This window comes from Typha latifolia, chromosome 5, assembly GCF_019914945.1.
Source record: "Typha latifolia isolate L0001 chromosome 5, TyphaL0001v2, whole genome shotgun sequence".
Lineage (NCBI taxonomy): Eukaryota > Viridiplantae > Streptophyta > Magnoliopsida > Poales > Typhaceae > Typha > Typha latifolia.
Genome location: NC_133090.1, coordinates 7,506,335 through 7,523,680, shown reverse-complemented (window position 1 = coordinate 7,523,680; position 17,346 = coordinate 7,506,335). Strand labels below are relative to the sequence as shown.

Sequence of the window (17,346 nt, the reverse complement as noted above, 5' to 3'; positions counted from 1 at the left end):
GCATATCTTCTTATGACACAGGCCTCTGAATCTCGCTCAGAGATTTAGAGAAAATGGTTAACTACTTACCCTCTTCCTCCATAGTCCCCATTGAGGTGTTTGCAGCTCTTCTCTCCTTGTAATCCTTTCTCTTTGTATAGTTTTAACAAATTTAACTGGGCCAAGCACACCTCTCTAAAAAAATGTAACATTCAACATCTTGTAACAGGAAAAGACTTGAATCATTGAACAAATAACAAGAGAATAATTGCAAATAAAAAATGCAACAATTTGACTGTATTCTCTATTCTAAGTTACAACAAATGATATAAGAGCTAGACACGAATAAATTTAAGAAACTTACGAAGTTCCTCAGTACATTCTCTCATCAGAAAGAACAGAAGTAAACAAAAATTACATTGTAGTTCACAAAAATTATCATCTTACAGTTTTCAGTATGTTGCCCAGGCGGGTATCCCAGAGTTTCCAACTTGGAGGATACTAGGAGGTGCAGGAGCAGATGAATTCTGATCAACCAAACCAAGCTTGTCGACGAGTCTCGTAAGCATTACACCAGCTACATAGGACAAACCAGCTACTGTGATGCCAAGACCAAGGTAGTATGAAAGAGTTTTTATGTATGTTTTCTGTGGATAAACATGGGCCTTTCCGATTGCAAGTGGAGCAACGCATAAAAGAGATGCTGCAGCAACTGCTATGAGCTTATACTCTCTGTTATTGCTCTTTTGGAATGAAAAACCATAGATGAGAGGTGGTAATATCCCAACTAATATGTAGGATAATATGGCTACAATTGCATGCAGACGGAAATTCCCTCTCCTTCCAAGCAGCATCCAATAGCGACCAACTTGTGCAACAGTCTGACCAACGTCTTCATCTTGTGCATCTCTCAGTTCAAAAAGCTGTCAAGAATGCCATATGATGATGCATCGAAAGTTAAAATTATGAAATAAGTAGCTTATAAGGAACTTAGCAGTTATACCAGAGTACAACACATCAATTTCCACAGTTAACAGGATGAATCATGGAAAATCATTGAATAAGTGAAATCCTAAGAGACGGTTAGACTAAAAGGGTTCATTCACAGTATTTGTTCTTGCATTTTCTGAAGATTCAGAACCTCACCCCAGAACAATCCTTTCAAAGAAATTCCTTTTCAGAAAAGTAAAAGTCAAATGCAGTGTAAATGGCCCTGCATTTGACTTTTCAGGTTAACATGCATGAATGATTCGTGCTGTACCATCTTAAAAAAGGCAAATTTGATAAATAGAACTCATGCTCTCTTCCTCTGAAAAATCCCCTTATGAAAACTGTATATTACTAACCTTATCACAGTCATCTATCTGCTCCAAATTTTCTTTTTATTTCCATGTTTTACTCAGAAAATCCTTCCAAGTTTGATCCTCAAACTACACAAAATGTGTTCCTTCTTTCACCTATGAAGATCCCCTTATGAAAAACTATATAACGACATGATCTACAGTTTCTTTTGGATTCTTTTCCTTTGTATTCACCGACTCACAAAATCCCTCCAAGTTTCACTCGCATGTTTTCCACATTGGACAGCTTCTACATCTCAGTTAGTGATATAGCTTTCTCATTATGGCTTCACAATTTCCATCTCCCAAGCACTAGAAGCAAATGGCAAGCCATGTAGGATCCTAATTGGCATGATGTGTAGAGACCTAGTGCTGTCAATACTCCTGTGGCTACCTTTGTCTCCCTCTCACTCCTCTCTCTCTCCCTCTCACTCCTCACTCTACCCCCTTCATCCACCTCCCTCATCCTCAGCTTTCTCTCCTAGCTTGGCTTCCTATAGCCCTGCGACAGTGGTTCTGCTTTTGACGTCTCGCCTGCAAGAGATCTGCCACCTTCACCAAACTGCCAAACAGGTGCTTAAATCTTTTCTGGAGAGCTCTCATTAAGATTACTAAAATGCCTTGCAAATTCTCAAAATTAAAATGTTATAATGAACAAAATCAAAGAATATTATGAGCTTTCATGGAATATTATTATGTGATTCTCTTGTGTAATGTGTTAATGGTACTAATATCAATCATGTAAGAACTGAAAAAAAGGGTGCACGTGCGACCCCCTTCTCCTCCACTTGCCCATTACACGACGAGGAGGAGGTGGCTGCAGATATACCTGCCACTCCGAATCTAATTCGGTTTCCTCTATAAATCAAAACAAAACCTAAACCTAAATTCTTCTCCCCACATCGAAATCACCCACTTCTTCCTTTTTCTCTCATCTTTTTCTTTCCCGTCGAAGTCACATTGTGGGATCAAATTGTTGGAGCAATCAAAGATCACCATGCGACTCACTGGTCAGTCCTCTCCTACTCTCAAATTTAATTAAAGTTTAATAGGTTAGATTATAAATGCCTAAAATTTTTGGTGTTGTGGCTTCGTCAGTAAATTGGGCTAGTCGCAGCTTCGGGTTGCTGCCGCTCGTGTATTAGAGCTTTGTGGTATTGGCCTCGTGATGTAGGTGTTCTTGAGTCCTTGTGGCTCAGATCATTGTAGAAGTCGGTTCTATGGTTGGCCATGGAATAGCATCGTTAGTCATCGGCGGTGACTTCTCCTCCACCTTGTGTGGTCGACGTGGTCGCGAAAGTCGCATGGATGCCTTCAGCTTGGCCATCCGACAGCTTCGTTGCTGGTGATCTCCTTCCCCCTCCATTGAAGGAGATGAGGGTTGGGCTATATACCAACCTGAACCAAGCCGTTGGCTTTCCGACTTTGGGTTGGATTCGAGTTTGGGTTGGGTCAGTGAAAATTCAACCCAAACCAATCTGTGTAATAAAAGAAGTTGGGCCTTGGCCCGGCCCAATTAATAAGAATGTATGGGCTACGAGCTTGCCGCAGCCCAGCCCAACTAATAAGAATGTATGGGCTACGAGCTTGCCGCAGCCCAGCCCAACTCTTTGGACTAAAATTAGCCCATTTCAGCAATTTAATTAGTTTAAAAATTTTGAAATTTTCATATTGGTTAAATTAATAAATGTTATTCATTTATTATTAAAAGTGGTACCTTAGACTCGCGTGGTTGGGTTCACTCACATTTTATCTATCTTGTATTTCATATTTATTTTCACGACTGTATATTTTTCTACGTACAAATTAAAGATCATAATTCTGTGTTTATTTTAAATATTATATTTCTGTATGCAAATATACATAGTTTCTAGTTTCGACCGTACAGGCGGTTGCTAGCTGCAACCACCTGCAGCAGCAGCTGTCAACTAGAGAGAGAGAGAGGGAGAGAGAGGAAGAGAAAGTGAGGGAGAGAAAGAGGGAGAGAAAGAGGGAGAGAGAGAGAGGGAAAAAGAAAGAGAGAGGAAGAGAGGGAAAGATAAAAAAAAAGGGTGAGAGGGGAGAGAGAGAGGAAAAGATAGAAAGAAAAAGTGTGGGAGAGAATAGATACTTCAGACTAACAGTTAAAAGAATAGGAAAGAAGAGAGGGGGGAAGAGAGATTTTTACTTTTTTATGTTTTATATGTGAGTAATTATTATTTCTTATTTTCTTATAAATTTTTCCAAATTTTTAGAAATTTCTCAACATTTTTAAATAATATTTAGAATTTTATTTAATTAAAATAGTCCGATCCGATACAGGCGGTCGATACATATCGTTTTTCCGGACGGCCAATCCCGATCCCAATTTTTGGAATCTTGCAAATATATGACTCAGTGCATTACTATACTATGTGCATATAACGATTTTAATGATCATGAATATTAATAAAAAAAAATATAATTATTGGTACGACTTACAGAATAGTCCTGACATTGATTACTTACGACTTTTCGTGATGACTTAAGCCTACCTAGAGGTCTAAGAAAAAAATCATACTTTAAATCACTGCGATGACTTTCTTAGGTGACTTCCTGCAGTAACTTTAATCTCTCTAAATAGTTAGCAAAAGAGACAAGGTGAGTTTACCACATAGTGACACTTTCTAGTAACCTTTAAGGGAAGAGACATAGTGCGTTTATCATATAGTGACACCACCTAGTGATCATAATTTGATCAATTATGAGAAAAAGACTTGAACGTCATCTCGAGGTGGCTCCTAATTGATGTTGATCCACATGGCAATGACCTAACAGAGACATGACACTATTAATATTGAGAAAAATTTAGTATATTAACACAGAGTATGTTATGACATATGATTTATGTTATTATTACTTTTGTTGTTATTATTATTGTTCTAACCATACTTAGTGAAATTGTCATTGCATATCTTTGAACTTGGATTTATTTAGAGTTATCTATAGATTTCAAATTTATTTGGCTTTTGAGTGGATTCCAGTCACTAAGCTATAGTTGTTGGCTCATGGAATTCCTCTTCAAACATTTCAAAAACTGATCAACATGACGACTGAGTAAGATGCACTAAGACCTTTTTCTCCACTTAGGATTTACTCATTTTATTTTTCAGTTAGTCTTTATATTCTAAACTGTTTGTAATTTCAATTTGGTTGGAGACACATTTGTATGGATACTTAGTCATTTTCTTTATTGTTGGAGTATATTTTTGTTAAAATTAGATATTTATATTAAATTTCCTGTCTGTGTGGATTTAGAGAATTTATTTGTTAAGGATTCATGTATCTCAAATATATTGAGGTACATGGTCGATCATGATTCTAATTTTGGGTCGTGATAAGTCAAATCTTCAATGTAGTTGATGTCCTAAATTCATTTGGACAAGTTATTGATTGAGGTTCTTTTTCATTTACTAGTTTGTTAAATAAAAGAACTGGAGTAAACCAACTCAGATGAATTTCGATTAAAGAACTAAAATTGACACTTCAATAACTTAGATAACAGGCTTGCCTCTTTATCATCTAAGGCTTGTTGCGGTTCTAAATTAATACAGATTGGACATGACCAAACCGCTTTGAATTGTATCATTTTCTATCTTTATTTTAAAAAGAATAATATGACCTCTGGCGAGCGCGTTCGAGCATCTGAATCGCGTTCGCATATCCAAAGCTCTATTTTTTGCCTTTCGAACGCACGTTAGATAAGTTGTTTCATATTAGGATTTGTTTAGAGTTTTTGGATGATTGACTAGCCTCTATCTAAATATGTGGAAAAGTAGTCATCTTTGCAACTAGGCTTAAGCCAAACTTCTCCTTCCTCCCTCTCCTCCTCAGTATCCAACCCGAGTTTTCGTCTACCGCCGAGGTTAATCCTCTGTCATTTCTCCTTCTTCACTCTAGCGACCAACCATATCTGGAAGCTCCCTTCTCCCACATCATTTTGTTCAAGATATTAATTCATCCACCACAGCCATCATCATCTCCCAAACTCTAACCATAGCATCCATGTTCATCTTATCAGTTCCTAACATTTGGTCATTATTTCCTTCATAAATTTTGATCTACTAGTCTGATCAACAAGATTTCGATTGCTTTTGATTTCTAACTTCCAGAGGAACAACATATCCGAATCTCAGGTAATTCCAACAATTAAATCGATTCTTATTGCTTTTGAAATTTCCGTGTTGAGTTCTGTCAAGATTAGCAAATCGGATAGACAATCATCTCCTCGAGAGCGACCGTAACAAGGCTTAGCTTGATTAAATGTTAAATCAAGCATAACACAAAATTAAGAAGGTCCAAAGGAATAATAGGGGATTAACTTAATCGAAGGCAATGGTGATTGCATGTTACATATTCGGTTTACTATTTATAAACATACCTATATATCAAATGTGAATGATAGCTCAATTAACTTGACTTACACAACTTATATTGCACATTCAAACATATGAAATAAAATACCAAAGAAAGAAAAAAACTTACATTATGAACAATGAGAAACAATCCTCCAATAAGATTTGCCAATCCTAGAACAAAGATGTTCACTGCAGGAGAGAAGAAGTTGAAGATCACAGAACTAAAATGAAACAGGAACTGTAAGGACTAGAAGAACTATATTTTTGACTATAAACTTTGAGATCTATCTACTGAGATAGATTAGCTATTCATCAGAATGATTCTTCTATAACATCATCAGAGCACATGGTACTAGGGAATGCAGGCTGTTATCTAAGACAAGGAAACTTTTTATATGATATAGATGATTCTTACAAAAATGTAAAATACAAACTGCTACTTTTTATATGAACTGAAAAGCACCGTCCAAGTCTAGGCAAACAACAGCAAAACAGACCAACGAATAGAACTCTTGACAGCACTTACCAATACAAGCAAAATATATCAGTTTGTGTCGCTTCCCTTGTGATCTCGAATCTTAGCTTGGCAAAGGTTATAAAACTTATGCTGTTGGGGCAATTCTATTGATAAAATTTATCATGTCTAGAGTTATTTTATTTTCATTTATAGTAGGCAAATTGGCTAGTCACAGACAACCCTTGAATCCTTAGACTGTCCAGACTTCAGAGACCTATGTGCTAGCTTGGCACTTGCAAATTCCTCGTTTGAAGTCCAACAAAGCTGACAGAACAATGTTCTCCACATATATTTATGGTTTCCTTCCAATTTTAACTCATCTCTTTTATTCAATTTCTTGACACCAATTCTTAGAAGAAAGCCTTTGAAACGAACATCATCCTCTACAAGGGTTATTGTACTGTGCACTGAGCTCACTTAAGTTAGACAGTGTATAAAAAGCTTATCAAGAAGTTGTTAATATCGCCATATGTCTATACTGGTTATATCGCCCTTGACAAATACTAATGCTGTTATGCAACAGTTTATTTTAGAAAATGGTTATTTTAGTTCCTAGTTTTATACAAGAAGGATAATAATTAACATAACAAACTAATCTACTTTCTAGTTCTGTATGTGCATTTTTCAAACTTACAAGTGGAAGTGCCGGTTGCAGCAGCAGATGATACAACACTGAGGCTAGTAATTGATTCAACTAAGCCACCATAAACAATAGCTTTCAGTATATCCCAGTCAACTTTTAGTTGGATTTCTTCAATAATTTGCACATCCTCATGAATTTGAATTTCTGAGTGAGGTAATGCTTCAACAACTGGAGCTACCGAACTGTAGGATGTTTCATTTGATTTCCCACCAAGTCGAAAGATATCATCTCCTGCATTAATATTGAAAAGATATAATAGTATTGACACAGAAGCTTAGTTTGTTAGGTACCAAACCAAATAATATATATCTACATGCCCTCTCACATGTGACTCCTAATACTGCATGTGGACAGATTACTGTTAACAAGATGTTCAACCAACCACACTGCACTAGTTTAAATATCATATTAGAAAATATGACAAAAAAATAGGTTGACAAGGTTTAAAGTTTAAACCCATGATCTCTAGAAAACCTAGCTTTAATACCATATCAGTTAACCAGTTGACCAAAAACATAAGCTATTCAGTGGTAGACAAACAATGTATATCATATATTTAACATACGTAACTAGGCAGCTAATGAGTTTGTTTGGTTAATGGGAACTTATGAAGTAAGAAAAGGAAAGTGAATCATCTTGTTACTATCGTACCTGTATCATATCCAGCTTGGTTTTCTCTCTGTATCTTCAATCCTGATATGGATACTGGTTCTCTGACTTCAATAATAGTTTCAACAGGAATTTGGAAATCTGAAATTGAAATGATAAATCAGAAGGTTACTTACCAAGGTCATGGTCGCTTGGAAGTACAATGACAACTCCTATCTTTTATCTATCTAGTAAACTGCTTCAACAATTTGTGAGAGAAAACATGCATAAAAATAGTCAACATTATTATCTAAAGTGACAGAGAAATTCACTCAACACATTTAAGCAAGAGAAGTTTTCAGATAGGTTTAGCTCGGCAACTTCAATGATTTATAGAAAGATACAATAAGAATCAGAAAAATTAATAAGTGATATATAACTAATGCATCTCTATTCCATAATAAAGAGGAACTCCAATGTTTTAGAAATACAATAAACTTTTCCTTTGAAATAATCTAGAACATATTGTTAAATAATCAGTCAATCTAGAAGCTTAAATTATTAGGAAATAGACCAGCAATATATATCATATCTTTAACATGCCACTCATCTGTAGGTTATACCACACATAGGTAGATGAAAGATGATAAAATGTGTAGCTCTTTATACCACATAACAATAGATAATAGAAAATATGATTAAGTAGGGTTAAACAAGGGCTGAACTTTGAAATCTAGACCTCTAAAAACCTAGATCTGATAGCATGTTAGATAGTCAGTTGACCTAGAAACTTAAGCTACTAGATAATAGACCAACAATATAAATTATACTTTTAGCATATATAGTATCTGAATTACAGCAGTTGATTATCAAGCCAAAACAATAAAAAAGAAAAAAAAAGTAATCCCATGATGGCAAAAGCAACTTAATGTGTCTGTTATAATGATCCATCAGCAGCTTAAATGTTTCTCAATGACAAAGGCCCTAAAATTAGGAGGGATGCTGAATAGTTTTGAATTCAAACAGTAGTGAGTGATTGCACAAAGTAGCAAGCAACTTTGAAAGTTTAAATGTATTTAGATCAAAATTTGTCTTCAGAATGGTATAGAATAAAGATGACCTGAATTATTATTCAAGTTCAAGCTGCTCAGTTTCCCTTCACTATTATTAGCATGAGTTGCACTGGTTGCAACTTCAACTGGAGGCTGTGTCAGAGCAGCCTCCTTGTCTTTTGATGCAGATTCCTGTAGTTCGCAAGTAATATAAGAACGTCCTGGCAACATGTCTCCTGTATACAGCAAAACTAATGTAATTGTCATGATAATTTCGGACTGTTATAGCACCACCACACGCTTTCGTGAGATAATATAGGTGCAAGACAAAATCCTGATAGTATTAAAAAATAAGTTTAATCAGGAAAATCTAGAATAATTGGAAAGAGAAGGACGAGGATAGTACTGCTTCTACCTCAACTTTAAGCTATAAACTTAAATCAACAATATTTGTTAAACAAATCAAACAGGCTAGAATTAAACACAAACATCTTAGAAAGAAGAATTGGTTACTGTACTAACTTGTCTCCACAAATTTAAGGATCTTTTTATCTGATAGTGTTTCTGAAAAACAAAAGGCATCCCAATGCACAAGGCTTCTGCCTACACAGGGTCTCTGGAGAAAGGATGCACAAAGTCTTACCCTCATTTTTTGAGGAGGTCGTATCCAAACCTTTAAGTTTTGGGTCGTCTGGTTATCTTAGTGTTTCTATGAAATACTGAAAATAATAAGGTCTCAAATTCTCAATTACAGTAGCACTTAAGATAAAAGTTTATATGAGGTTGTTCATGTTTAGACTATTTTGATGCAAGTGCATGTATGAGCATCTTCAGAGAGAGTTCACAATTCCACCTAATAAAAAGTTATGCTTCTTCAGAATTTCTTAGGAATGTCATATAGGACCTGCAATACTCTTCACAGTAGTGCTTTCATTCCCTCCAACAATGTTCACTGATGCAGTTGTTGTCAGATCCATCTTGCCATTCTTGGATAGATTAGCTCTTTGCTCTCCATCACTAAGATGAGAATCTCCAGACACCAGGGCTACTATTATTACCAAACAAAGAAATAATTTTAGATACCGCTCACAAAGTTTACTAGATTGAATAAACTATAATTGATTCCAAACATCAACCTGACCTGGATCATTCCTTCCCATGGTAGTTGGACTTTGATTAGATGTCTCAGCTTTTGATACAGTGACTGTACTTTGCCATCCTCTGAGGGAAAGATCCTCTGCTTGTTCTAGAAGATTTCAAAAGATTGTGAAGACAAAATGAAATTAAACAACAGACAGTCATAACATTAATCACCTTAGTTCATTTATTAATCCTTTCAATAAAAAAAAGTGAAAAAGATCACATGGATCTTTCTTTTGTTTGCATCACTAGAAATTCAGAAGAAGATCCGCAGAAGAAGTCCAACTTTTTAAAATTATTATCTGTTTACATATATATGTTCCTGAGCTGATTTTCTCAGCTAGCATGGTGCAAACACCATTCTATACACTTTAACTCCATCTTCACTTTCCCTTTATGTCCACTTTCAATCCATCCAATCCCATTCTTTATATGTAATGATAGACATTCCGGTTGTTTTCCACCTTCATCCCTTGGGGGTTTGGATTAGAGTTTTCCTTTTGATTTTCATCCTGTTGCATACTACATTCTTCCCGAATTTCTTCCTATTCCCTAACATGATGCACATGTAGGGTTGAAAATGGATAGGTTATGGATCAGATAATGGTCAACCCAAATCCAGATTCATATTATTTCTTTCGAATATAGATATTAGACAAATATCATAAAATCAAGGTTCCCAGCATCGAGATCGGGATCGGTATTGACCGTCCAGAAAAACGATACATATCGGTCGTATTGGCAGTATCGGCCGTATCAGCTGCTCATATCAGATCGGACTATTTTTTAATTATGTAAAATTCTAAATATTATTTAAAAATACAAAAAATTTCTAAAAATTTAGAAAAAAATGAGAGAAAATAAGAAAAATTACTCATATTTGAAACCTAAAAACTTAGAAAAATGTATTAACTTACTTAAAATTTAAAATGTTGATGAATATCGAGCTCTCTCTCTCCTCCCCGGCTCAAAATTCAAAACTTACTTAAAAATTACTCACATAGACAAGGTTCCTATTTTTTCTTTACTTCTTCCCCCTTCTCTCTCTCTCTCTCTCCTTTCGCCCCTCTCTCTTAGGCTCTTAGCAACTGGTGTTGCTGCTTCACCGCAGAAGCAACAGCAGAGGTCGTCGAATCTACTCGGTGCAGGAAGAGAAAGAGAGAGAGAATAAGAGGAATTAAAAACTGAAAAAAAATAATAAAAAAACTCATATGAGATCGCCGGAGGTCGAGATCGTCAGATCTTCATCGGAGAATGTCGCCGAAGATATACTCGGTCGCTGGTGGAAGAAGTGAGAAAGAAGAGCAAAAGAGAAAGAAAAATAGAGAAAGAAAAGAGAGAAAAGAGAGAAAGAGAGGCAGGTGGAGGGGTGGGGTCCGGATCAGATCGGATCGGGATCGGGATTGGCTGAAACTGAGAACTATGCATAAAACCATATCCGAATTAAACGGAGATGGATATAAGTCAGATACGGGTTGGATCTTAAATGAATACAAATCGGATATAAACTAGATCTTAAATGGATTCAAATATGAGCCAAATTTTAAATGAATTTGGATACAAATTGGACTAAACCTTGAAAAAATAAAAAAATTATAACCAAAGACAGAATTTAGATAAATTCAAAAATGAATGAATCTAAATATATCTGAAGTTTGAGGATTATAAGAGTTAGAATGTTTGAGGATATGGAATATACTAATACAATTGATGTATTTACAAGTGAACAAATAGTCCCTTACCAAAGATAAAAGAGCTAAACAAATTATAACTAAATTAGATAGGAGAATTAGGAAGTTCGAGAATCTATTAAATAGTAGGGGATTGAAGGTATATATAGTTGTGGATAAACAGATACTCGAATCTGAATCCATATCTGAGTGAAATCTATAATATCTGATTCGGCTCCGAATTCAAAAATTCTTTGAATTCCTATCCATAACCAAATCCAAATTTGACTCAGATATGAAATTTGCAACATAAATCATATGCTTTTGAATAGAAAACCAGATCAGATCGGATATTATCTGACCCGTTTCACCCCTATGCACATGGAAGGAGTGTTAGGTAAGTCTCCAGTAGCTATCTTATCATGGCTAGACTATCTAAGTAAACACTATCCAATTAGATCAATAAGAAGCTCATAAAGGTGCATCCACATAATAGGATGCAATTTCCTGTACTTATTTTTTACTCTACAAAAAGAAGACATCACTTGGGGTGACAGTAAGCATTGTCCCTTTTATCCAAGAGGTCATGGGTTCAAAACTTGAATCAAATCTCTTCAAACATGAAGGTAAGACTACAAAAGCCTCATGCACTAGAACACTCTTTTATTTTTACTTCAAGAAAGTAAAATATAATGAGGATTGCAAATACCTTAGAACTAATAGATATGGAATAAAGTAAAGGTACCATGAGTTGACATTTTAGTAACCTAAAGTCAGCTAAATGTCATTGCAAGCTTGCATCATATTTACCAACAACAACAAGCCACAGATTCCAACTATTTGGGGTTAAATATATGGATCCTTGTCCTTCATTCAGCTTTATTTACTGTAAGATTCTTTGCTACATTGAGTGTTATCATATCTTCGCTTACTAGTTCCTCGCAAGTCATTTTTGGTCTCTCTTTCCCTCTTAAGGCACCTTCTACCTCACCAAAATTGAATCTCTTTTACTAGTACATTTTGTCGTCACCTTTGGACATGCTCAACTCATCTCAATTGATTCTCACATAGCTTACTCTATAAGTGCTACTAATTTGAATAAATATTTACACTTGTGCCCAGCACAATCTTAATAATAGCTCAATTCAGTTATCTTTCAGGAGCTTAAGGAGATGAGCTTTCAGAATAAAGTTATAAAGACAACATAACCCTGTTAAGGATGCTAAATAGTAAATACATTCTAGTCACGAACAATCAACAAATAGGTAAGCTTCAAGAAAGTTGTGGAACACAATATAGTGATTTGGCAACTTTCATTATCAATATTGCCAGTTAAATATCAGTAAGAAGAATAACCAGAAAGTTTTACATATTTAATGTAGTACATGGAAATTTTCTTGGAAAAATTTATCTATCCAACCAACTGCTGAGCATGAATTCTAATATTTTGCCTAGCCTACAGTATATTGGTTAGAATTTTACAGTTTACACTCTTAGTATATGATTATGCAAGTATATCAAGATACATTTGTCCCAATTCTATACCTCTGCAATGTTAATTATTGTTGTGATACTAATAGTTATCAGTTACTACTGAACATTCAAGGGACTATCGGGTGCCCACCTTATCATGTCTGTCAACAATAGACATTAACAACTAATATGAAACCATCGAAACTACAAACATCTGCTTCCAAAATCAATGAGATGAATCAGAATATTAAATAAAGACTACCTAATTCACTTCTTTTCTTTTGGCTGCTCCCTGATTGAAAAATAGATAAAATCCAGTTTTTATTCCTCTCGGATATCTGAGGTGAAGATTGCTGATTTGGAATCTCCTCTTTCCTTTCAAAAATACGGAATATGTTAAAACCGCCTTCTGTTCATAATAAAGAAAAGGGATCAAATTTAATTTTAGGCCCACAATAAATATAAGTTGAAGAACATATTGCAATCAAAATATCAATTAACTAACCCTAATTATATGAGTTGTATGCTACCTATTACACAAAAACTTGATAAAACTTGAAGAACATATATGTTTGTATTCAAGAAAAAAAAATCTTGTTCTTCTTGTATTTGATTATAGATGATTACAATCAACTTATCATGTATAATTAGCTCGAACTCCACAATCTTGAAATGCTAAATCACAAAACACAAGAACTAGCTACATAACCAATATGTTCCATAACTGTAGTTATGCATTAATATATGAAAAAGAAGTTGCTTCCAAAGAAGCATATGAAAATAACTTCAATTATACTATGGAAATCAACAGTTATGAGAGAACTGAAGAAGAATAAGGTAAGTTTGTATGCGGGTGAAAGGAAATACTTCCATAACAATAATCATAGTTCTACATGGAATGAAAAAATTTAGGTAGTGTGTCACTACTTGCATACACATGGAAAGGTGCAGAATAAGAAATATACATCATGTCTAATCTTTTTCTTTTGGCACTCAAAATTGATAGCTGAATGGCAAACAAAGATAACACAATCTTAGGGTACCTTTCACATAGAGATGCATGTCAATTTAATCTCTCATGCAGAGAGGATGGATATAACATACAGACTAAAGATAAAGTCAAATCATACCTGTTGGGATGAAGAAACTAAAGCATGATAAACATCTGAACACGTCAGGTGGCTCTCTATCAAGACTTTGATCTACTAATTGAGTCGATATAGTAGCAGAATCCACATCATGCCGTCCGTCATGAATTCTCTTGGCTGGTGCATCACATTGAATTTCTTTGATCCACCTTTTCCTTTTACGTAGAATCACCCTTCTAGTTATACATGAGTTACAGTTAGGACAGTACAAATCATGAGTTTCTTGTTCCTCTAAAACTTTCTCAAGATTGAAGTCAGCTACAGCCTCTTTACTTTTATTCACTATTGCAGTCTGCAAGTTTCCTTCAAGTCCGTGCACATTTTCTCTAATTGCATTGTCATTAAAAGCTTCAGAAGAAGGGTTTAAAGTTGATCCATTTATTGCCACCACACTCGTTGAAGAATAATTTATTTCTTCAACAGTGATATTCTCCTCTCCACTGAGCTCCTTTGTTCTAGAATCATCTTCATATGTCAAGTTCTTTCCATTACCATGCTTTACCTGTACTCTTGGTTCCATCCCGACAAACACATCAATAACTTCATTACCTGCAACCATGCAATGTACCAAATTTGTAAAGCATCCTGTTTGCAAATTGTCATTAGTGGAACCCAAGTAGTTGGGACTAAAGTCTTGGTTAGTTAATGCTGCACCCATCATAAGCTTTAAGAAAATATTCTCTGAAATATGAGACCACTAATATTACATTTTTATGCTTGAACGTTCCTAGGTACCATCAGCACAGATTCTCATGATTACTCTCTCAATAAAATGCTTCTTAGATACTACTGATCTTAGTTACTGAGCACCCAAAGCAACAGGTCAGCAACAATATTACCACAAGAAAAGCAAGAATTAATAGAGCCTAATAGGATGCTACAGACCTTTAATATTCCACTTTAAATGGAAAAGGTCTTTTCAGTTACATCTTCCTCTTAGCCCAAAAATCTAGAATTAGTTAAAACTGATCAGAATTACATGATTAATCATGATTTTTCATTACAATGTTTCTGCACTTTACCACCTAAAATTTAACCTTATGAAAAAAAAACCCTCTTTTCAATGTATTTGCAAATCTACTCTCAGATATTAATTGTATTTTGCAAGAAAACTACCTTCTATTCACTGATAAATGATTTTCCCAGTATATTCTCTTTTTTGTTATAGTTTTCTACTAGAATACCCTTCAGGTGATCTTTTTTGCAAAGGTGGGAAAGAAGGGGAAGCAGAGGAAAACTTGGCCAAAATATAGTGAGAAAATTTCTCATGATAAAAGATTAAAGATGTTTAGTGCAAATATGTCAAAAGGAGTAGGAATTTTGCAATAAGCTAAAATATTGGTGATGAATGGAACAAAAACCCTTCCCTTTACTGTAAATTTTCAGAAGCTTAACAACTAACCTTTAGTTGAAGAATCAGAGAATAATTCAGGCTCAGCCAATGGTTCGGCTTCCACCACCATTTGGCAATATCCTTCATGATTCGGGATATAAGCTCTGCTTGGACCACTTAATTGATAGGTCCAATAGCAGTGCCGACACTTCCATACTCCTTCAGTACAAGAAATGCAAAGTAATTTGCATGTTCACCAGACAACACAACAAAAGATGCACTATATACACCACAGAGATAAAAGTGAAACAAACAAAGAATTTAGAGTTGTGTTCTAAATTATACTTTAGTGAATCACTCTGAAGTTTGAACACTATGACCTTTTGGCCTGGAACTATGTTTCCAATGAAGTAATTTTCACAATAAACAGATAAAGCAGGTGGCCCTTTTCGAGAAACCAAATACAAGTTCAAAAACACACCCCCACCCCCCCCACCATAAATCTATTAGAAAATGCACTAACAATATGTGTGGAGACTCAAGACTTAGCTCATCGCACATCACCATAAATGAAAATAACCAGTTAATCCCTGTGATAACATTCAACAAAGTAATCTGAGAATTGGAAGCGAATGTCACAAGAATAAATTCAGATGTAAATATTTCTGAAAGAGACTTCAATTTATTTGAAGGACATGTGCATAGGAAATAGATTGGCAAAAAATCTTAGCAGGCATTCGCAGACAAGTAAAACAAGAGAAAACTAATACCAAGAATGGTCCTGGATTAAACCAAGCTGTCATCATGTTCCAGGACCTTTGAGGAGCTGATGTCCACCAATGCTGACCTCCCCCAATTACTCAATGGAACTTGCCGAAACATGTAGCAGAAAACGAAACCAAATCTAACCACTGAGTGGCAAGGTACTAAGAAGATGGAAATGAAGCTAAACGTTTACAAGAGAAGCAAGACAATGTCCCACTACACCAAATGAGCAAAGCAGTTCTACGAAATTACTAATCAAGAATCCATTCAACCTCGTAGAAAAAAGAAATTACCTGTGAGATATCAAAACCCATAGATGAAATCGAAACACAACCCAAGTAGTAGCATTTCCACACAAGTTAAATCTTGCTTCTTCTAAAGACACAATCTTGCCCCAAAATAAATTTCAAGCGACAAGTAAAGACGATTAATCTCCTTTTATTCTACCACCACTAATAAAACGGACACAGCGTTGAACAAAAATTTTGCCGGAGCCCAGCATGCGGGGCACCCAGTTGCACAACCCGAAGGGTATAAACGTCATTATACGTTTCTAAAGATAACAGCAGAAGTAGAGTTTTGGTGAAGAACCCACATTACCTTTCTCAGAATCGAAGTAAATACTCCTTTGCTCTTCACCCTCTCTACCTTCGAAGGACTTCCAGTTAATCTCCTTCCCAGCGCTGTCATCTTTCCTTCTTCTCTGCCTTCCTTCTAAGCTGCCAACTTCTTTCTCCTCTTCAAGTATCTCTTCCTTCTCTCCATCCCACTCCCTCTCTATCTCCATGGTTCCCTTCTCTCCCTCTAGCTTCCTACTGTTCCTCGATCCTCAGATGTACTTGGTCTGATGGGTTTACTTCAGTTTAATTTATATTGCTCCGTTCCCTGGTGTGAATACTTCGGTACTTGACTTTGGCCATGGAAATGGCCTTTAGTTGGAACCAAGCACCAGGTTGAATAAAAATACTTATAATTTTATATATATATATATATATATATATATATATATATATATATATATATATATCTAGTGATAGTTGCTGAGTTGTGCGTATTTGCTATTATATACGCTAGCTGTATTCTGTTATTTATTTAAGTGCACGAGAAAATGAAGGTGCAATTAAGTAGCTTCAAATTTATTCGCCCATTCACTTCAGCAAAGAGAAGTAGCCATCGATACTTTTGCATTCTTGCTTTACTCGTGTAGATCACCCATTTTCAAATTTACCTTGAAGAGTTAGTTGAGAATATTTCGTCTTGATCCGGAGAGTTGGTGTTTGTCCACATCTGCTTAAATATCAATCAATGAAATAATTAAGTCC

General features: G+C 35.3%; 1 protein-coding gene across 6 annotated transcripts; it reads right to left on the bottom strand.

Annotated features, from left to right (window-relative positions):
• Positions 1–224: 224 nt before the first annotated feature.
• LOC140789852 (membrane protein of ER body-like protein) lies at positions 225–16,961 on the bottom strand. Of its 6 annotated transcripts, none has more exons than XM_073139712.1 (11): positions 16,625–16,961; positions 15,329–15,478; positions 13,909–14,475; positions 13,041–13,187; positions 9,637–9,741; positions 9,400–9,540; positions 8,564–8,731; positions 7,507–7,605; positions 6,847–7,086; positions 5,823–5,884; positions 225–902 (listed from the first exon to the last, which is right to left on the bottom strand). In XM_073139712.1, the coding sequence occupies exons 1-11, from the start codon at positions 16,809–16,811 to the stop codon at positions 432–434; spliced, it is 2,337 nt and encodes a 778-aa protein (XP_072995813.1). In that variant the 5' UTR covers positions 16,812–16,961; the 3' UTR covers positions 225–431. The 6 variants fall into 6 exon arrangements, with proteins under 6 accessions (XP_072995813.1, XP_072995812.1, XP_072995815.1 ...); XM_073139711.1 differs by having other exon boundaries at positions 9,400–9,543; positions 16,625–16,960; XM_073139714.1 differs by lacking the exon at positions 16,625–16,961 and adding an exon at positions 16,318–16,423 and having other exon boundaries at positions 9,400–9,543.
• Between the last annotated feature and the right edge of the window lie 385 nt (positions 16,962–17,346).